The sequence below is a fragment of the Phytophthora cinnamomi genome (assembly GCF_018691715.1).
Source record: "Phytophthora cinnamomi strain GKB4 chromosome Unknown Contig22, whole genome shotgun sequence".
NCBI lineage: Eukaryota > Oomycota > Peronosporomycetes > Peronosporales > Peronosporaceae > Phytophthora > Phytophthora cinnamomi.
Genome location: NW_027150955.1, coordinates 849913 through 870752, shown reverse-complemented (window position 1 = coordinate 870752; position 20840 = coordinate 849913). Strand labels below are relative to the sequence as shown.

At 57.7% G+C, this 20840-nt stretch overlaps 6 protein-coding genes across 7 annotated transcripts; 4 read left to right on the top strand and 2 right to left on the bottom strand.

The window, feature by feature from the left end:
• Positions 1-1733: 1733 nt before the first annotated feature.
• IUM83_12163 (ATP-binding Cassette (ABC) Superfamily) lies at positions 1734-5810 on the bottom strand (the record flags this gene model as incomplete). The annotated part of the gene is made up of 1 exon (XM_067936770.1): positions 1734-5810. One exon carries the CDS (start codon positions 5808-5810, stop codon positions 1734-1736), a length of 4077 nt encoding a protein of 1358 aa, XP_067795110.1.
• Positions 5811-7950: 2140 nt separating this feature from the next.
• On the top strand, positions 7951-14686 carry IUM83_12162 (ATP-binding Cassette (ABC) Superfamily; the record flags this gene model as incomplete). Its single annotated transcript, XM_067936769.1, has 2 exons — positions 7951-8594; positions 14488-14686. 2 exons carry the CDS (start codon positions 7951-7953, stop codon positions 14684-14686), a joined length of 843 nt encoding a protein of 280 aa, XP_067795109.1.
• A 104-nt stretch (positions 14687-14790) lies between these two features.
• Positions 14791-15831, bottom strand: IUM83_12161 (ATP-binding Cassette (ABC) Superfamily; the record flags this gene model as incomplete). 2 transcript variants are annotated; one of them, XM_067936767.1, is made up of 1 exon in its annotated part: positions 14791-15831. In XM_067936767.1, the coding sequence occupies one exon, from the start codon at positions 15829-15831 to the stop codon at positions 14791-14793; it is 1041 nt and encodes a 346-aa protein (XP_067795112.1). The 2 variants fall into 2 exon arrangements, with proteins under 2 accessions (XP_067795112.1, XP_067795111.1); XM_067936768.1 differs by having other exon boundaries at positions 14791-15240.
• Positions 15832-16201: 370 nt separating this feature from the next.
• IUM83_12160 (pleiotropic drug resistance protein ABC superfamily) lies at positions 16202-18459 on the top strand (the record flags this gene model as incomplete). The annotated part of the gene is made up of 2 exons (XM_067936766.1): positions 16202-18395; positions 18455-18459. 2 exons carry the CDS (start codon positions 16202-16204, stop codon positions 18457-18459), a joined length of 2199 nt encoding a protein of 732 aa, XP_067794963.1.
• Positions 18460-18895: 436 nt separating this feature from the next.
• IUM83_12159 (ATP-binding Cassette (ABC) Superfamily) lies at positions 18896-19439 on the top strand (the record flags this gene model as incomplete). Its single annotated transcript, XM_067936765.1, has 2 exons — positions 18896-19344; positions 19436-19439. The coding sequence occupies 2 exons, from the start codon at positions 18896-18898 to the stop codon at positions 19437-19439; spliced, it is 453 nt and encodes a 150-aa protein (XP_067795041.1).
• Positions 19440-19690: 251 nt separating this feature from the next.
• IUM83_12158 (ATP-binding Cassette (ABC) Superfamily) lies at positions 19691-20266 on the top strand (the record flags this gene model as incomplete). The annotated part of the gene is made up of 1 exon (XM_067936764.1): positions 19691-20266. The coding sequence occupies one exon, from the start codon at positions 19691-19693 to the stop codon at positions 20264-20266; it is 576 nt and encodes a 191-aa protein (XP_067795000.1).
• Positions 20267-20840: the final 574 nt, after the last annotated feature.

Sequence of the window (20840 nt, the reverse complement as noted above, 5' to 3'; positions counted from 1 at the left end):
TAAAGCCGCCGCCCGTGAGTAGTAGTGATAGTATCAGTATTATTATTATTTGTAGTAGTAGTTGTTGTAGTTGTTGTTGTTGTTGTTGTTGTTGTTGTTGTTGTACGCAACGGTTTTCGCGACTAATTTAGGCGTTTCAAACAAAGGGCTTGTCACGGTCTTTATTGAGCGGTCTAGGGCGTTGCTGAGCTGCATGGGCACATCACTGAAGCCCCTATGACACCCTAATTCCTGTACTTCGTTGAGACTGTCCTAAAGGGGTTTATCGGGCTTCGGGAAGCCGGATGGACGTTTGTTGCGATCGCTAAGCACATAGGACGGTCGGTGTCTGGTGTAGGAGTACGGGAAGGTCAAGAGGCCAGGAAGGCCTACAAAAGTCTCCCAGAGGACCCAACGGCGCATCGTTCAGGAGGCAAAGCAGTCTGGGGCTTCGTCCAGGCCATCGAAAACCCCTCACGTGCTTAAGGTACTAGCCCGTCGAAAATGGGCGAGGGCAATGCTTATTGCGAGGACCGATTGGGATCAAGTTGTTTTCTCTGATGAGAAAAATTTAATCTTGACGGACCAGACGGCCTACAATACTATTGGCATGATCTTAGATGCGAGAAGGAGACATATTTCAGCCGCCAAAATGGTGGCGGATCCGTGGTGGTATGGGGTGGCTTTTCGTCGCGCGGAAAAACGGAGTTAGCGTTTCTGGATGGCTGTCAAAACTCCTTCGACTATCAGGAAACACTCACGGATTATCTGCTGCCCTTCGGAGAGGCCTACCATCAGGGATCCTTCGTTTTTCAGCACGACAACGCCAGCATTCACGCCTCGAAGAGCACCAAGTCGTTTCTAAAGAGCTGCAAAATCAATGTTTTGGACTGGCCAGCGCTGTCGCCAGACTTAAACCCGATTGAAAATGTCTGGGGCATTCTTGCCCGAGCTGTTTATCGAGGTGGGAAGCAATACATGACCGTGGACGAGCTGAAATCGGCCATCAAGAGAGAGTGGGAAAATGTGGAGCTCTCACGACTTCAAAATTTGGTGAAATCAGTGCCAAACCGCGTTGTAGACATCTCCGAAGACAAAGGAAAGAATACAAAGCATTAAACAGCAGAAAAGTAGTGGTAGACTGCTCGATAAAGACCCAAACGTGCCGTGCTACGTACTTCTGTCCAGGGTCAGAGTGATGGTCACTACCAGTTCTCCGCAACCACGAGTCGCCCGCAAAATCTGAAATGACCCTTGACAAGCCCTTTGTTTGAAACGCCTAAATACGACGTTTTAGCCTAATTCGCGAAGAATTGACGTAATTAGTTGCGAAAAACCGTTTGCTACATATTTATGGCCTGCACTGTATGAGTATGTCCTCTTCGTAGAGTCCTGGGAAGTACCGGTAATACTTCTACCTACGTTTTACCGATACTACTAATCCCTGTTTAAACGTGATTATCTCTAAAACTCCGAACTTTCGTCCTCAACACTGTTCAGGTTTACACCGAAAGCACGAAGTATATTTCTGGTCGGTGATCTGAAAGAAAAACAACGGGGGTGGCTACTCTGGTCAATGCGTGAGCGTTTGTCGTGAGCCGCAGAACAAAACAGTGCAAAACCACAAACGCTGAAATGGTAAATCAAACAAGTCTACTTCAAAAGTAAATGCACAGCAGCTTTCTCTTCGCTGCTAAATCAATCTTACGCTGTTTCGCTACAAGAGCTGGCACGTTTGTCTTCAACGTCACCACTTATCTCTTGAGGTGGCTCACGTACTTGAATGTCAGGTAGATGGCAAGCTGCAGCACAACCCAGATCACAATGAGGCCAGCCATGAAGTTGTACTTGCGGTTCGGGCGGAAGTCGTAGGTCTTCTCGATGTAGTCGGCCACAGTCATGTCCGTCGTGACGCCGTTGGCGGTCACAGAGATAACATCCTGGACCTCACCAAACTGCACACCAACCAGAGCAGCCAGCGAGTAGCTCGACGGCATCAGGTACGTGAACCACTTGTAGCCCGCCTTCATGGCAGGGCGCGGCAGCAGGTAGCCCGAGAACAGGTTGAACAGACACGAAAGCGCGCCCACAGCCACGTTCGCCACCTTCTCGTTCGGCATCAACGCAGACATCCACTGGCCAACGAAAGTACATGCCGACGTGTACAGGTAGAACACGAACATGAAGAAGATGAAGTCACCGCCGTTGGAACTCCAGCCCACCAGCCAGTACTCGATCGTCACGAACAGGATGATCACCACAACCAGGTACGGGACCTCAGCGAAGAACAGCGACAGACTGTACGGCAGCGGGCCGTAGTAGTTCGACATGCGCTCGCGGTAGAACACGGCGCGCTCCGCACACGTCACCTCCAGCACAGTCATGAGGTTGATGACACCGATGAAATCCATGCTGTTGTAAATGAGACCGATGTGCGAGTTGATGCGCTTCACGCTGTCAGCAGAAAGCTGGTAGAACGTCGTACCGAAGATAATGCCGAAGAGCGGGAACAGGAACATGCGCATGAAGTTGTACTGCGGGTTGCGCCAGTACGTGAGCTGCTGCTTCTTCGCCAACTGGCCAAGCTGGTTAGTAAATCCAGTAGCAATCGGCTTGTAGTTAAGCGTCGAGTGGCGCACGAATTCATCAGACACCTCGGCCAACTTCAGCGTGCGCTCACGGTTCGACTTGTACAACTCGCTGTTCTTGTACTCAATCGAGTAGTCCTTCACGTCGCGACCGATACCAGCACCGATCACCTCCAGCATGTACGTCGCAGGGTTGTACTGCGGACGGATCTCCATCGTACCAGGGATCGAAGCGAAGTACTCCAGCATCTTCACCGAGTCAACACCAAGGTCGCCGAAGTACGCCGTGTAGCCACCCTTCTGCAGCAAAAGCAGACCATCGAACAGCTCGAAGATAGATATACTCGGCTGGTGGATCGTGCAAAGCACCGTACGACCAGTGCGGGCAATCGACTGCACACCACGCATCACGATCAGAGCCGACCGCGCATCCAGGCCACTTGTCGGTTCATCAAGGAACAGGATGCTCGGGTTAGCAACCACCTCCACGCCGATGGTCACGCGCTTCTTCTGCTCGACTGACAGACTGCCAACCATGGCACCAGAAATGGACGTCAACTCCAGCAGGTCCAGCGTTTCGTGCACAAGGTTCATGCGCTGCTCCAAAGTGAAGTTAGGCGGCAGACGCAGGTTAGCCGAGAACACCAGAGCCTCGTAGATCGTCGCGGCCTCAGAGTGGATGTCCATCTGCTCGCAGTACGCCGTGATACGACTGAAATTGGCAGGGTTCTTCGGCTCACCGTTCACAATGATGTCACCAACGATGCGGCCACCCGTCTTGCGGCCGGCAATCACATCCATCAGCGTCGTCTTACCAGCACCCGTTGCTCCCATGAGAGCCACCATGCGACCCGGCTCGAAGTGGGCTGTGATGCCGCGCAGGAGCTGCTTCTCCTCGCCCGACGGCAGCGTCACGAAGTACTCCAGGTCCTTGATGCACAGGTTCGACGGCGTGAAAGGAAGACCAGAACCGCTGCCCGACTTCGCACCGTCAGAAGCACCGCCGGGAGTGTTCACCTCCACGTACACGTTGTCCTCGTCAGCAGCGTTGTCCGTCATTGGCTTCACGCTCACGCCCTTGTACTTCTCGTACCGGATGAAGTGAAGCGCCAAACCGTTCAGCGTCGTGAAGACGAAGTAGTACGCCAGCAGAACAATGACACCGAACCAGATGTACTCGGTGCCCTGCGAGATCGAGAAGCTATCAAGCAGCGTTCTGCTCTCAACAGGCGTGTAGCGGTCGCTCGAGAACTCCGACAGCATGTTACTGCGCAGCGCCCACGAAATCGGAGAGAACCAGTACATCCAGATCCAGTAGTTCGGGATCAGGTCCGCCAGGATGATGTTACCCGAGAACAGCAAGAAGAAGCTCACTGAGATCGAAGCAAGAGCCTGACCCACCGTGATACTCGGCGACAGCGCACTCAGCATCGTCATGTACGCACTGATGGCGTGCTGGAAGCTCACAAGCACCAGGAAGAACACGATGTACTTCTCGAACGTCCTCGTCAAACCACTCATGAAGTAGAAGAACGTGCCCAGGATGAACGAGACGATGAGGTTGACGGGAATCTGCACCACACTCTCGGCTATCGCGTACGACGTTGTCCGGAAGAAGTTGCGCGCGCGCTGCTTGTAGAACACCTTGCGCAGCTGGAACGAGATGGTGATCTGCTGCCACGCCTGACGCTGGAACAGCGCAATGCTGAAGAAGATCATGCGCAGGTAGTACGTCGAGCTCACGTTGAAGTAGATCATGCCAAGCACAAGGCCGACGATGATAGCTTCGATAACTTTACCCCACAGAAGCGGGGGGTCACGCAGCCAGATCAACTTCTGGCGGTTCAGCAGCAGCATCGTGCTCGGGAGGAACGCGAGACCGAACTCGGATTTCTCCTTGGAGCGGGCAAGGTTGGCCACACTCTTGGCCTTCTTGAAGTCCTCGGGGCTCTCGAACTGGTGCTCGTTGAATCCCTTGCTGATGGCCTCGTCGGTCTTCTTGTAGATGGCCGACAGGCAGAACTTGTTGTTGAAGTCCTCCGACGTGACCGGGAGCTGCTTGTGGGGCACAGTACCGTTCGAGTAGCGGTGGCCGCGACCAGACGTCACCTCGATCAGGAAATCGGCCGGGTCCACGCGCGGCGGGCACGTGAAGCCAAGGCCCTGGAAGTAGTCCAGGATCTCGGTTCTCGGTCCATGGTACACCATGTGGCCCTCGTTGATCATCAAGATGTCGTCGAACATCTCCACCACCTCGGGCGTCGGCTGCAGCAACGCCACAATGACCGAACCGCCCAGCGTCTTGCACCACGTGCGCATGGACTTGACGATGTCGAACGTGGCGGCACTGTCGAGACCCGTCGAGATCTCGTCACACAGGAACAGGCTCTGGCCGCCGACCAGCACCTCGCCCACCGTCACACGCTTGCGCTCGCCACCACTCACACCACGCAGCAGCGCGTCGCCCACCACCGTGTCGGCACAGTTCTCCAGACCCAGAATCTGCAGGAGCAGCTCCGTTCTCAGCGCAGCGATGTCGCGCACCTCCTCGGGCTGGTCCTCCGGACGGCCATTGACGCACATGTCGGCGAACTTGAACGTCTCGCGCACGGTCAGCGTCGGGATGTGGTTGTCCATCTGGTCCACCAGACCCGCCAGCTTGATCAGGTCGATCTCGTCACCACGGAGACCGGAGTACAGGATCTCTCCGCCGATGTCCGTCTGCTTGTTGTCCTGCAGCTTGCCGGCCAGCGCCTTGAGGAACGTCGACTTGCCCGCGCCGGGGTTGGCCAGGATCAGCGTCATGGAGCCCGGCTTGATGATGCCGCTCATCGGGTGCAGCGCGTGCTTGGTGGTCATGGGGATCTTCTGCCACGGCGTGAAGATGGAGGCCAGGTGGGTGCCCACCGTGCCGTGGGCGCCCACCTCGGCCGGCACCTGCACCGAGAAGGACAGGTTCTCGAAGCGCACCTCGGGCGTGGGCAGCTGCAGGTTGATCTTGCGCGAGAGGTGGTCGTACTTCTTGTAGAAGCGCTCGAGGCCGCCGTTGAGCATCGTGTCCAGGTCGTCGGCGCGCAGCGTGCTGTAGCGGCTGGCCATCGTGTCGCGGCCGTGCGAGTACGGGTCCTGCAGGCTGCGGAAGTTGAGCGAGCGGTAGACCTGCGGCACCTCCTCGCCGGCGTCGTTGGCCTCGGGCTGCAGCAGGCTGGCCGTGGCCTCGGGCTTCTGCTCCTCCGTGGCCATCTTGGTCGTGGGTGGGTGGGTAGGCTCTTCGATTCGGATGGGGGGCGGACGAAGCTTGGGGCTGGGCGTCCTCCGAGGCAAATTGAAGAGTGAGGCCACGAGAAGCAGAGGGCGTCGCAGCGTTGGGGCCGCCAAGCGCTGGCTGAAGCGCGCTTGCTCTGATTGATGGGCTGGCAAGCTCCTGTACGTGGCCGTCGCGGCCACGTCCGCTCTGCGACTTCACGACGAGCGCCAGCCGGCGTGCAGGCTGGGGTCTAAGTCGCTGGCTTTTGCCTCGCCTGACGTGGCGAAGATTCTTTTCGCTGCGAGAGGTGAAGGCCGACGATTCGTCGGCGACAAACACGCCGGTCAACGGCACCGCGACCAGAAGCGTTTGACACCTGCGTATGTGCCTGTGAGCGCCGTATCTGCTATCTGCAGATGGTGACCGTCGCAGACTGAGTAAGCTGCAAGTTTGCTCTCTCCGCCTGCAAACAGCTGGAGAGACCAATGCCTTGTTCCGTCCTCGTGATTGAAATGGGCAAATCCAGGAGCGTCCGAGCGCGCGGAGACAAGGGTTCTCGCGGCCTTCGCAGACGTAAAGAAGCGGAAGCTGGGTGCCACCTACTATCATAGCATCTCGTCCACGAGCGACCAGCGTGCATGCTGGTACCTGCAGCCACAACAACTTGAGCCGTGAGTGAAAGGCATGGAACGATGAACGGACACGAGCCCAATCCGATATCTTTGTTATTTTGGGATAGTGCGCGCGTCGCCTATACTGGAAGCAGTATCAGCGTGCGCAGAAAGGGCGATTCCCTTGGCTTGGGCATTTAACCTGCGAAATTTTGGGTCAAACGGACCGGATCTCCTACAGCCGTCGGCCAGAAACCGGAGCTCGCGGCGCGATAGGTTCACGGGGCGCTTGGCTGCGAGGCGTGAGCATGCACGGGGATCCGCAGCAGCTTGGGCCCGCGAAAGCAGACTGCATTCGTGCAAGCGCGTGTGGCTCGGCCCGCAGTCTCTGACATCTGAAGGTGGATCCGTACCAAAGGCCCACCTTCAGAAGCTGCAGACGAACGCGGGCATCCCCTGCTCCTCCCTGGGCCCGAGTTGCATGCCAACGTCAACATGGCCTGCGTGGCAGCCCTTCGCGTTCTGCATCTTGTTCACTTTCTTGTCCGGCGCGCGGTGCTCCCTTGCGCCAGCAACAACGCCCCGATACAATCGGCCTCCCGCCGATCTGGACGTAGGCGCTGCAAAGCGAGCTGGTCTCGTTTGCTCGTCCGCAGTTCGGAGCCATTTCAGCGGTGGGGCCCAGATTGATTAAAGAGCCCGCAAGACGTGCACAAGATTGAAGCCTGCGCGCTGGGAGGGAAAGTAGAGGCCGCCGCAACCCAGCGAAAACAACGCGTGGACCGCCATCCCAACTGCTGCAAAGCGGCACAAGCTCTCGCAGGATCGGGCGGCTCACGTGCACACGTGTAGCGCAGGGAATGTTTTAATCTGCAGTGTGCAGCGCGTTACCCGCGTTGCCCGTGGCGCCAGAAGGAGCCGCTCGACGGACACCAGCTGCACGGCCATGCAGGTGAGCTTCTTGATAGGGACTGCGTGGCATGCAGCCTCCATACCTTTACCTGTCTAACAAGGCAAATCGCCGCCGCTGCGCTGCGGGCAGCGCATCAAGGGCCCTGCAGAGCGGTGGGCAACTGAGCTCTCCAGGGATGTATCAGAGTCTGATTCGGGCGTCGCCCGTCCGCTTCACGGACCCAGTTCAAGGCGCCCCCGAAAAACCACTCAGACTACTGTAGTGTTCAGTATGTGGCTTCAGCCTCTCACACGCGGCTTCAGCCTCTCACACAGTCTGTGCATTTGTTATAAACGACTTGCTCGTACTTACTCGGAACGAAAGCCCTCATACAAACTTCAAGTCACTTTCGCTGGTAACGCAGGAGGGATGACCTCCAATTAACGTTCGTCTTGATAAAGGCGCGTATCCGCTCGCACTTCAACGTGGCTGCGCCTCTTGGCTTAACTATAGAGACCACTTGACTATAAGAGACCATAGAGCGCCACGCTTGCCGCGGCGTCAGCCTCCACCGCCTCTGCCCCGCTCACTTCATTCCGCATTCTGCGCCGCCCCGAGCACCGGCCCAGCGAGATGGCGACGGACGAGGCCCAGATGAAGCTGCTGCAGCCCGAGGCGGGCGAGGAGGTGCCGCCGGTCTACCGCTCGCTCAACTTCCGCAGCCTGCAGGACCCGTACTCGCACGGCGCGGGCGACACGATGGCCAGCCGCTACAGCACGCTGCGCGCCGACGACCTGGACACGATGCTCAACGGCGGCCTCGAGCGCTTCTACAAGAAGTACGACCACCTCTCGCGCAAGATCAACCTGCAGCTGCCCACGCCCGAGGTGCGCTTCGAGAGCCTGTCCTTCTCGGTGCAGGTGCCGGCCGAGGCGGGCGCCTACGGCACGGTGGGCTCGCACCTGGGCTCCGTCTTCACGCCGTGGCAGAAGATCCCCACGACCACCAAGCACGCGCTGCACCCGATGAGCGGCATCATCAAGCCGGGCTCCATGACGCTGATCCTGGCCAACCCCGGCGCGGGCAAGTCGACGTTCCTCAAGGCGCTGGCCGGCAAGCTGCAGGACAACAAGCAGACGGACATCGGCGGCCAGGTGCTCTACTCGGGCCTCAAGGGCGAGGACATCGACCTCATCAAGCTCACGGGGCTCGTGGACCAGACGGACAACCACATCCCGACACTCACGGTGAGGGAGACGTTCAAGTTCGCCGACATGTGCGTGAACGGCCGACCGGAGGACCAGCCCGAGGAGATGAGGGATATCGCTGCGCTGAGAACGGAGCTGTTCATCCAGATCTTGGGCCTGGAAGAGTGCGCGGATACGGTGGTGGGCGACGCGCTGCTGCGTGGAGTGAGTGGAGGCGAACGCAAGCGCGTGACCATTGGGGAAGTGCTGGTGGGTGGCCAGAGCCTGTTCCTGTGTGACGAGATCTCCACGGGTCTCGACAGTGCTGCGACGTTTGATATCATCAAGTCCATGCGCACGTGGTGCAAGACGCTGGGCGGATCGGCGGTCATTGCACTGCTGCAGCCGACGCCTGAGGTGGTGGAGATGTTTGATGATATTCTGATGATCAACGAGGGGTACATGGTCTACCATGGACCGAGGACGGAGATCTTGAACTACTTCGAGGGCCATGGCTTTACGTGCCCTCCACGTGTGGATCCAGCCGATTTCCTGATTGAAGTGACGTCGGGTCGAGGCCACCGCTACGCCAACGGAAGTATCCCCAATAAAGATCTGGCTGTGGCGTCGGAAGACTTCAACAACCTTTTTTGCCAGTCGAACATCTACAAGAAGACACATGAAGCCATCAGCAAGGGCTTCAACGAGCACCAGTTCGAGAGCCCCGAGGACTTCAAGAAGGCCAAGAGTGTGGTCAACCTGGCCCGCTCCAAGGAGAAATCCGAGTTCGGCCTCGCGTTCATTCCGAGCACGATGCTGCTGCTGAATCGGCAGAAGTTGATCTGGCTGCGTGACCCACCGTTGCTGTGGGGCAAATTGACTGAGGCCCTGATTATCGGGCTTGTCATGGGCATGATCTACTTCGACGTGAGCTCGACGTACTACCTGCGCATGATCTTCTTCAGCATTGCGCTGTTCCAGCGTCAGGCGTGGCAGCAGATCACCATCTCTTTCCAGCTCCGCAGGGTGTTCTACAAGCAACGGCCGCGCAACTTCTTCCGGACAACGTCGTACGCGATTGCCGAGAGTGTGGTGCAGATTCCGGTGAACGTCGTTGTTTCTTTCGTTCTGGGGACGTTCTTCTACTTCATGAGTGGTTTGACCCGAACCTTCGAGAAGTACATCGTGTTCTACCTAGTGCTGCTGTGCTTCCAGCACGCCATCAGTGCGTACATGACGATGCTGAGTGCGCTGTCGCCGAGTATCACGGTGGGCCAGGCTCTTGCTTCGATCTCGGTGAGCTTCTTCTTGCTGTTCTCGGGTAACATCATTCTGGCAGACCTGATCCCAGACTACTGGATCTGGATGTACTGGTTCTCTCCGATCTCGTGGGCGCTGCGAGCCAACATGCTGTCGGAGTTTTCGAGTGACCGCTACACTGCTGTGCAGAGCAAGACTTTGCTGGAGAGCTTTTCGATCAAGCAAGGCACGAGCTACATTTGGTTTGGCGTTATTGTCCTTGTGGCCTATTACTTCGTGTTCACGATGCTAAACGGTTTGGCGCTGCACTTCATCCGATACGAGAAGTACAAGGGCGTCACTCCCAAGGCCATGACCGACAACGCACCTGAGGAGGATAACGTCTACGTTCAAGTGAAAACCCCAGGAGCAAGTGATCAAGCCTCGGTAGGAGTGAAAGGCGGCGGTCTACCGTTTACTCCATCGAACCTATGCATCAAGGACCTAGACTACTACGTGACACTGCCATCCGGTGAAGAGCGGCAATTGCTCCAGAAGATCACGGCACACTTCGAACCTGGACGCATGGTGGCGCTTATGGGAGCTACCGGTGCTGGCAAGACGACGCTAATGGATGTAATCGCCGGTCGCAAGACGGGTGGTCGCATTGTGGGAGACATCTACGTAAACGGTGAGCTCAAAGACCCTGCGAACTTTAGTCGCATTACAGCGTATTGTGAGCAGATGGACATTCACTCGGAAGCCGCAACGATCTACGAGGCATTGGTGTTTTCAGCAAACCTGCGTCTCCCACCAAACTTTACGGTGGAGGAGCGCATGAACCTAGTACATGAAACTCTGGATCTACTCGAGCTGACGGCGATATCCGGTGAAATGGTGGGCCGTTTGTCCGTAGAGCAGAAGAAGCGCGTGACGATCGGCGTGGAAGTGGTGTCCAACCCAAGCATCCTGTTCCTGGATGAGCCGACGAGTGGCCTGGATGCGCGGTCGGCTCTGATCGTTATGCGTGGTGTGCAGTCGATTGCTCGCACAGGCCGCACGGTGCTGTGCACGATCCACCAGCCTAGTATATCTATCTTCGAGCTGTTCGATGGTCTGCTTTTGCTGCAGAAGGGCGGCTACACGGCGTACTTCGGCGACCTTGGTGTTGACTCGGTGAAGATGCTGGAGTACTTTGCATCAATCCCGGGCACGGAGGAGATTCGCCCTCAGTACAATCCGGCCACGTACATGCTGGAGGTGATTGGCGCCGGTATCGGTCGCGATGTGAAGGACTACTCGGTTGAGTACAAGAACAGCGAGCTGTGCAAAAAGAACCGGGAGCGGACGTTGGAGCTATGTGAAGTTTCGGACGAGTTCGTGCGCCACTCGACTCTGAACTACCGGTCGATTGCTACGGGCTTCTGGAATCAGCTAGGCGAATTGTCCAAGAAGCAACAGCTCACGTACTGGCGCAACCCGCAGTACAACTTCATGCGAATGTTCTTGTTCCCTATTTTCGCCGTCATCTTTGGCACAACATTCTATCAGCTTTCCGCGGACAGCGTCAAGCGCATCAACTCGCACATTGGCCTGATCTACAACAGCATGGATTTCATCGGTGTTGTGAACTTGATGACCGTGTTGGAAGTGACTTGCGCAGAGCGCGCCGTGTTCTACCGTGAGCGGATGTCGAACTACTACGGCCCGCTGCCGTACAGTCTGTCACTGTGGTTCGCTGAGATTCCGTACCTGGTCGTGGTGATTATCCTGTTCGTGACGATCGAGTACTGGCTGGTTGGCTGGAGCAACAACGGCGGCGACTTCTTCTTCTTCCTCTTCGTGTTCTATCTGTACACATCGGCTTGCACGTACGTGGGCCAGTGGATGTCGGTGCTGATGCCGAACGAGAAGGTGGCGAATGTGGCTGTGGGAGCACTGTCATGTCTGTTCAACCTGTTCTCGGGCTACCTGCTGCCGCGCACGGCCATGAGGCGCGGCTACAAATGGTTCACGTATCTGATGCCTTCGAGCTACTCACTAGCGGCGCTGGTGGGCGTGCAGTTCGGCGACAACCAAGAGATCATCGCGGTGACGTCGGGTACTACGACCACGAACATGACGGTGGCGCACTACATCGAGAAGACGTACGACTTCCGGCCGAACCGCAAGTATAACTTCATGGTCGGCCTCATTGTGATCTGGGTCGTGGTGCAGCTGGCCATCTACCTGACGCTCAAGTACGTGAGCCACCTCAAGAGATAAGCGTGCGCCGGTTGAGTGAATTTGTTTGCTAGGCACATGTATGTTGCACACTTGAATGACGCCTTTTCACATCACATCGCCTTTTGTTGCTTCAACTTGTTGCAGTCGGTCCAGCGCACAGGCCACGCACAGCGTACCCCGCGTCGCGAGAGATTTAAGCGCTGTGCGCGCCCTATGCGTGAGGTTAGGCGGCCGAGCATTCAACCGCATGAAAACGAGACCACATGCATCGGAGCAACGTGAGGCCACGAGGCCGCCTCTTGTTTGCGTGTCGCGGAGCTCTGCAAGGTGACGATCATAGCGACGGAGGAAGCATCGGAAGAGCCCTTGCTCGTGCCTGCCTGCCTGTTCATTTGCGAGCACAACATGAACATGAGCATCGAGCTGCTGACTTGTTGCAGCGGAGCCGTTCACCGTGTCTGTGGACGAGAGGCGCCCAAAATTCCGGCCTCGGGAGCCCAACGCTGACTCCTATAGAAAAACCATGTGTGGCGGCGCATCACTTTACCTTGCTTTCGGTATGGCTCTGCATTCGGACCCCTTTCTCTTGCAGGAGGACCCCTGTCGCTTGCTTCCGCAACCCAAAACAACGGGAAAAGATATCGTTTTGGGCTGTGTTGTCGGCTGCAGCAAGTGCCTGCGCCAGCATCGGCTTGGTCCTGCCTACTACCCGTATCCTGTAGATGCCTAGAGAGAGCTGTCTGCTCGACCAAGCTTCCAAAGAGCTGATTCGCGGGGGTCCTTCATTCGCCCTAAGCGTCACCCAGGGAATCTCAGTGTCGGGTTCGTGTGCTAGAGAAGCTTCAGCACTGTGGAGAGAGATTCCGAGGTGCATTGCATGGCGTGGGTCAAAGCCGTAGGCACACAACACTGTAGAATGGATGAAGCATTGTTCAAGCAGCCCCTCATCACTACAACGCCTGGGGTGACCTGACGGCACCTCTTAGCGCTACATACCATGTACCATCCAAAGACCGGTGGTGCGAACGACATCGCCGAGGTGCAAGGCCTGCGCTTACAGAACCGTGATGCATTACAAGCACTGCTTGAAGCACAGCAGAGCGACTTAAGCGCGCTTAGCTTCCAGTGCCACGCTTCTTCGACGCGGCTCCGTATTGGCGCGAATGTCAAACAGCCGTTGGGGCGAGCATTCAAGCTGCAAAGTGAGTCGCGCTGCGCAGCCACCAGACTCGGTGTGGAGGAAGCCTGCTGCGAGGAGGCTGGACTCTCGACAGCAGCGAGTTGAGCGTCGAGACTCCATCGGCAGAGGCAATTTGCTGCAGCCGTGGAGCCCAAAATTCCGCAATCGGACCCCTTTCTCGTGCAAATGGACCCCTGTCGCTTACACTGGCTGCCCAAAACAACGAAAAGATATCGTTTTGGGCGCCCTGATTGCCAGAGCGACACGTACACGACTGCGTGCTGTTGACAAGCAAGTCCTCAAATCACACTGTAATAGTCTATCAAGGCTGCGTTTTGCCCGCGGCTCGCAATCTCAGTGATCTATCTCGCCATCAACCGTCGCGTCGCGACCAGGCGTGGAGGCCTCCAGCTTGTGAGGTCGCGCGTGAGGTCGCGCGTGAGGTCGCCGCTGGTCTTGCCTCTCCCCTCGCAGCCGCGCGCTCTTCACGTTGGCACTCACGCGCGAGGCACGCCTCTCCTGCCTCTCGCAGAGGCAGGCCGAGTGGCTTCGCCCGAGAGCGCAGTCGCATTGTACCGTCGGGGAGATGGCCGGAACATAACAAAGTTAGAGAGCCAGCCAATCCGGGGCGTCCGTCCTTCATAGTTGATACAAGAGCTGCTATCGCATTACATCACCTTAGCCTTGGTCTCCGCTAACGAACTATACGTCCACCCTACACTGGCACTGCTACATGCCCCCCCCCCCCGTAATGCTGCTTGCTGCTGAAAGACGGAAGGCTGGGCACGCCACGGCGGTCGCTAGGCTTGGCGGCCAGCGTCGCCAGTGTGGAAACAATCCCCCGTCACAACTGACACGAACCTGCATCGGTGCAGAACCGCAACGACCGACTTAAGCCCGCTTAGTCTGTTGCAGCCCCCCAGCACCCTATGCATCCCAACAGCCGCCATTGACGGCTGTCAAGCGGGCTTTGCCCACAACATGAGTGGCAGCGCGCCAGCGTGTCGCGGTGGCACTGGCACGATCATCAGTCTCCCTGCGCAGCGTTCACGGAGGCTCCGTGCTGCTGGTCAGTGTTCCGTGGCGGAGCGCTAGCCAGCAGCAGCAGCGAGTGATCTCGAGCGACTTTGCTGAACGTTGACGTGAGGCACCCAAAATTCCGCCCAGGGAGCCCAAAATTCCGGCCACTGTCGTGATCGGGAGGCGCATCACTTTCGCTTGCTTTCCTATGGTATTGCATTCGGACCCCTTTCTCTTGCAGAAGGACCCCTGTCACTTGCACAGGAAAGCCCAAAACAACGAAAAGATATCGTTTTGGGCTCTGCCCTCATCCCCAGTCCAACGACTCCTGACGCGTGCGGTGCAGCGCTCGACGCCAACCAGAGCCTGCATCGCGCGCGCGTTGAGGTCCTCGCAGCGGCATCGCCCGACCCCCGCTGCTCTCTTCTCTCAGCCGCGCTGCAAGGCTTGGCCCCACTCTGGGACACGGTGGTGGTGCACCCGGAGGTGGGCAAGGCCGGAACATCGCCGACTTAGACAGCCAGCCAATCGCAGCGCGGCACCTCACACTTTATACTTGAAAACCATTACTCGACCTACACGTTACACGTGCCACGAACCTGTTGCTGTTTGCCGGCCGGTCACGCGAACACGGCTCGGGGCCGGCAGGGCTTCGGCGGGAAGGACGCCCTCGGCTCGACGGCGACGATCTCGACGGACCTGCCCTCCGCCGGCCGCGTGCAGGCCACCAGCTCCACGTTGATGCGCGACTGCGGGCCTCGGATGCCTGGGTACTTGAGCGTGCCGCTCAGCCGCTTGGGCGACAGCTCCCCGCCCTGCGCCAGGTGCCGCACCTCGGCCGGCGGCAGCACGCCACTGTAGAAGCGGAACTCGTCCAGCAGCCCGTGGAAGCCGTACCAGCCGACAAAGTCTCCGTGCGGGAAATCCCCGCCTCCTGCCGTCACGTAGCCCGTGCCCACCTGCTCGTGCAGTAAGTGCTGCCACTCGCGGTGCAGAGCTCCGGACGTGCACCACACCTGCTCGCCGTCGAGGTACACGCTCTGTCGCTGCCGGTCGAAGTCGTAGGTCAGCACAAGATGATACCATCGCTCGCACTGGAGACCCCTCGCCACGGGCGTCTTGACATCCAGCACCGAGCAGTACAGGTTGCTGTTCGAGTCCACCATGACGAACTGCTGATGGTACTGCGGCCAGTTCCTGCTGTCCCGCTCCTCGGACTGCAGTCCGAAGATGACCCCGCCTGGGTATTGAGTTTCTTGCTTTGTCGCCGGGGGCAGCATGCAGAACCACAGGTCGAAGCTGAAGCTCTCCTCGTGCATCGTCCGGAGCGCGAAGTACATGCGCCGGAACTGGCCCCAGTCCGTGGGCGGCGGGTACTCGACGCAGGCGTAGGACGCGCGCACGAGCTCGTCGTTGTCGTCGGTGCCCAGCCCGTGGAACAGCATGGACCTGGCCTGCATGTAGCGCCGCTTCCACGTGTGCAGCAGGTGCTGCTGGTTCTCCGGGATGGCGCCGTGCACCAGGCGCTCGTGCCAGAGCTGGCCGTCCGAGAGCACGCGGAACCACCAGCGGCTCGAGTGCGACAGCTGGAAGGCGTCGAAGCCCGCCAGGAAGCCGCCGACCGCCTCCAGCACCTCTGCGGGCAGCTCCTCCAGTCGCATCGATCCGAATGAGAGAAAGCAAGTTGAAGAATGGCCCGTGCAACTTGCAGTGCACGCGAGGGTGGATCGCCAAAACTTGTTGACAGATTGTCAAACTTTATCCACAAGATTATTGCCAAACCTTATCAATAAGATCGCCAAAACTTATCTGCACGGTCTCGTGCGTCAGCGCTTCAACTATGACCTGCAAAGGGGTGTCGTGATCGATGCAGTGACCCCGCCCTCACCCCCGGCCATTCTCTCGCTGCAATCGATGGCAATCGGTCAAGTGTGTGCAGGTCAGGCTGCGTCTTGGAGCCTCGCACGCGCGGCGTCAAACCAGCTCCATTCCGCAATTCGCCGCCGAGCGCGCAACGGACCTCCCCCCACCATGGCGCCGGACGACACCAAGCTGCTGCGGCCAGAGGCCAACGACGGCGACGAGGCTGTGCCCGAGGTCTATCGCTCGCTCAACTTCCGCAGCCTGCAGGATCCGTACTCGCACGGCGCGGGCGACACGATGGCCAGTCGCTACAGCACGCTGCGCGCCGACAGCCTCGAGACGATGCTCAACGGCGGCCTCGAGCGCTTCTACAAGAAGTACGACCACCTCTCGCGCAAGGTCAACATCCAGCTGCCCACGCCCGAGGTGCGCTTCGAGAGCCTGTCCTTCGCCGTGCAGGTGCCCGCGTCCGCCGAGGACCACGGCACGGTGGGCTCGCATCTGCGCGGCATTTTCACGCCGTGGCGGCGGCCGGCCATGGTCACCAAGCACGCGCTGCACCCGATGAGCGGCATCATCAAGCCGGGCACGCTGACGCTGATTCTGGCCAACCCCGGCTCGGGCAAGTCGACGTTCCTCAAGGCCATGGCCGGCAAGCTGCAGAACTCTTCCAAGACCAAGCTGGGCGGCGAGATCCTGTACTCCGGTCTCCGCGGCGACGAGATCGACCTGATCAAGCTGGCGGGTCTCGTGGACCAGACCGACAACCACATCCCGACGTTGACGGTGAGGGAGACGTTCAAGTTCGCTGACATGTGTGTGAACGGTCTCCCGGAAGACCAACCGGAGGAGTTGAGGGACATCGCGGCGTTGAGAACCGAGCTGTTCATCCAGATCCTGGGTCTTGAAGAATGCGCGGATACGGTGGTGGGTGACGCCCTCCTGCGAGGTGTGAGTGGAGGTGAACGCAAGCGCGTGACCATCGGTGAAGTCTTGGTCGGCGGCCAGAGTTTGTTCCTGTGTGACGAGATCTCGACGGGCCTCGACAGTGCCGCGACGTTCGACATCATCAAGTCGCTGCGCACGTGGTGCAAGACGCTAGGCGGGTCGGCGGTGATCGCACTGCTGCAGCCGACACCCGAGGTGGTGGAGATGTTTGATGACATTCTGATGATCAACGAGGGCCACATGATGTACCATGGCCCGAGGACCGAGATCCTCGACTACTTCGAGGGCCATGGCTTTACATGCCCACCGCGTGTAGACCCGGCTGACTTCCTCATTGAAGTGACGTCGGGTCGAGGCCATCGCTACGCCAACGGCAGCGTCCCGGTGAAGGACCTGCCGATGTCGTCGGAGGATTTTAACAACCTGTTCTGCCAGTCGAACATCTACAAGAAGACGCACGAGGCCATCAGCAAGGGATTCAACGAGCACCAGTTCGACAGTCCGGAGGACTTCAAGAAGGCCAAGAGCGTGGCGAACCTGGCGCGTTCGAAGCAGCAGTCGGAGTTCGGCTTGGCATTTATCCCGAGCACGTTGCTGCTGCTTAATCGACAGAAGTTGGTGTGGCTGCGTGACCCTCCACTGCTGTGGGGTAAGCTGATTGAAGCGCTGATTATCGGTCTGGTCATGGGTATGCTGTACTTCGACGTGAACTCGACGTACTACCTGCGGATGATCTTCTTCAGTATCGCGCTGTTCCAGCGTCAGGCGTGGCAGCAGATCACCATCTCGTTCCAACTGCGCAAGGTGTTCTACAAGCAACGGCCGCGCAACTTCTTCCGTACCTCGTCTTACGCGATTGCTGAGAGTGTCGTGCAGATCCCAGTGAATATGGCGGTGTCGTTCGTGTTGGGCACGTTCTTCTACTTCATGAGTGGTTTGACGAGGACGTTCGAGAAGTATATCGTGTTCTACCTGGTGCTTCTGTGCTTCCAGCACGCCATCAGTGCGTACATGACGATGCTGAGTGCGCTGTCGCCGAGTATCACGGTGGGCCAGGCATTGGCCGCCATCTCCGTGAGCTTCTTCTTGTTGTTCTCGGGCAACATCATCCTGGCCGACCTGATCCCCGACTACTGGATCTGGATGTACTGGTTCTCTCCGATTTCGTGGGCGCTGCGAGCCAACATGTTGTCAGAGTTCTCAAGCGACCGGTACACGCCTGCTGTCAGCAAGGCCCAGCTTGAGAGTTTCTCGATCAAGCAGGGCACGGGCTACATTGGTTTCGGCATTGCGGTGTTGGTCGTGTACTACTTCGCGTTCACGAGTTTCAACGCTTTGGCGCTACACTTCATCCGGTACGAGAAGTTCAAGGGCGTGAGTGCGAAGGCAATGAAGCAAGAGGAGGAGGCCCACAGTGTGTACGTTGAAGTCAGCACCCCCACCACTGCCCTTCAAGGTGGTGGATCGACAAAGGTTAAGGGCGGTGGCCTTCCGTTCACGCCGTCGAACCTGTGCATCAAGGACCTGGACTACTACGTGACGCTACCGTCCGGCGAAGAGAGGCAATTACTGCAGAAGGTCACAGCACACTTCGAGCCTGGTCGAATGGTGGCGCTCATGGGTGCTACCGGTGCTGGTAAGACAACACTGATGGATGTGATTGCCGGCCGTAAGACTGGCGGTCGCATTGTTGGCGACATCTACGTGAACGGTGAGCTTAAGGACCCTGCGATCTTCAGTCGAATCACGGCGTACTGCGAGCAGATGGATATTCACTCGGAAGCTGCAACGATCTACGAAGCACTGGTGTTTTCAGCAAAGCTGCGCCTCCCTCCAAACTTTACTGAGGAGGAACGTATGAACCTGGTCCATGAGACTCTCGAGCTGCTGGAGCTCAACACAATCGCTAGTGAGATGGTGGGAAGTCTGTCTGTTGAGCAAAAGAAGCGCGTGACGATCGGCGTGGAGGTGGTGTCCAACCCGAGCGTCCTGTTCCTGGATGAGCCGACCAGTGGTCTGGATGCGCGGTCGGCTCTGATCGTTATGCGTGGTGTGCAGTCGATTGCTCGCACGGGTCGTACGGTGCTGTGCACAATCCACCAACCGAGTATCTCAATCTTCGAGCTGTTCGATGGTCTGCTTCTGCTGCAGAAGGGTGGCTACACGGCGTACTTCGGCGACCTTGGTGTTGACTCGGTGAAGATGCTTGAGTACTTCGCCTCGATCCCGGGCACGGAGGAGATTCGCCCTCAGTACAATCCGGCCACGTACATGCTGGAGGTGATCGGCGCTGGTATCGGTCGTGACGTGAAGGACTACTCGGTGGAGTACAAGAACAGTGAGCTGTGCAAGAAGAACCGGGAGCGGACGTTGGAGTTATGTGAAGTTTCGGACGAGTTCGTGCGGCACTCGACTCTGAACTACCGACCGATCGCTACGGGTTTCTGGAACCAGTTGAGCGAGCTTACCAAGAAGCAGCGACTCACGTACTGGCGCAACCCGCAGTACAACTTCATGCGCGTGTTTCTATTCCCGATCTTCGCCATCATCTTCGGTACGACGTTCTACCAGTTGTCAGCCGGAAGCGTGAAGAAGATCAACTCGCACATTGGTCTCATCTATAACAGCATGGATTTCATTGGTGTGACGAATCTCATGACGGTGATTGAGGTGACCTGTGCTGAGCGTGCTGTGTTCTACCGCGAGCGCATGTCGAACTACTACAGCCCGCTGCCGTACAGTTTGTCGCTGTGGTTTGCTGAGGTGCCGTACCTGATCGTGGTGATCATCCTGTTCGTTACGATCGAGTACTGGCTGGTTGGCTGGAGTGACAATGCAGGCGACTTCTTCTTCTTCCTCTTCGTGTTCTACCTGTACACGTCGGCGTGCACGTACATTGGGCAGTGGATGTCTGCTCTGATGCCGAACGAGAAGGTGGCGAACGTGGCCGTCGGCGCGCTGTCGTGTCTGTTCAACCTGTTCTCGGGTTACCTGCTGCCGCGTACGGCCATGAAGGTTGGCTACAAGTGGTTCACGTACCTGATCCCGTCGAGCTACTCACTGGCGGCGCTGGTGGGCGTGCAGTTCGGCGACAACCAAGACATCATCGCGGTGACGTCGGGTACTACGACCACGAACATGACGGTGGCGCACTACATCGCGAAGACGTACGACTTCCGGCCGGAGCGCAAGTACAACTTCATGGCGGGCCTCATTGTGATTTGGTTCGTGGTGCAGTTTGCCATCTACCTGACGTTCAAGTACGTGAGTCACCTCAAGAGGTAAGCAAGCGGTGCGCAGACCCACACGTTTTGCTGGTTGAGAGAGGAGTAATGAAGGCAGAGTTCAACGAGGGTTGCAAGGATTGCATTGAGACATCAAATATGTGTACATCACGCGAGCGCTTGTTTGTTTCGTGTCCATTCACACGGAGGTTTTACTTCGGGCAGCTTCAACATCCCGTTCAACCTTCCACATCGCGCCCTCTGGCACGAAAACTTCGTGATGCTCGAACACTCAGTGATGCTACCCACCCGCTGTGCTCATACATACAGCAATGCGTAATTTACAGATCACATTTGCCGAAGTTCCACGAGGATAGAACTTCCATTCGGATACGAGCTACCCCAAGTTTAAGAGCAGCCGAGACCTCTTTATGCTTCATAAGCCGGTAGGAAGCTGAAATCAACATGAGACGCGAAAGACGACATACTGCTACATGCTCAAGCGAACCAACTTCGAGGCTCGACAACGTTACCTAGCACTGCATTCGTCACCGAAGCAAAACACAAATAGTAAATACTGGCAAGCGTCCGACGCCACCAACTCCACTGCAAGTTGCGGTGGCGCGGTTTTGCCA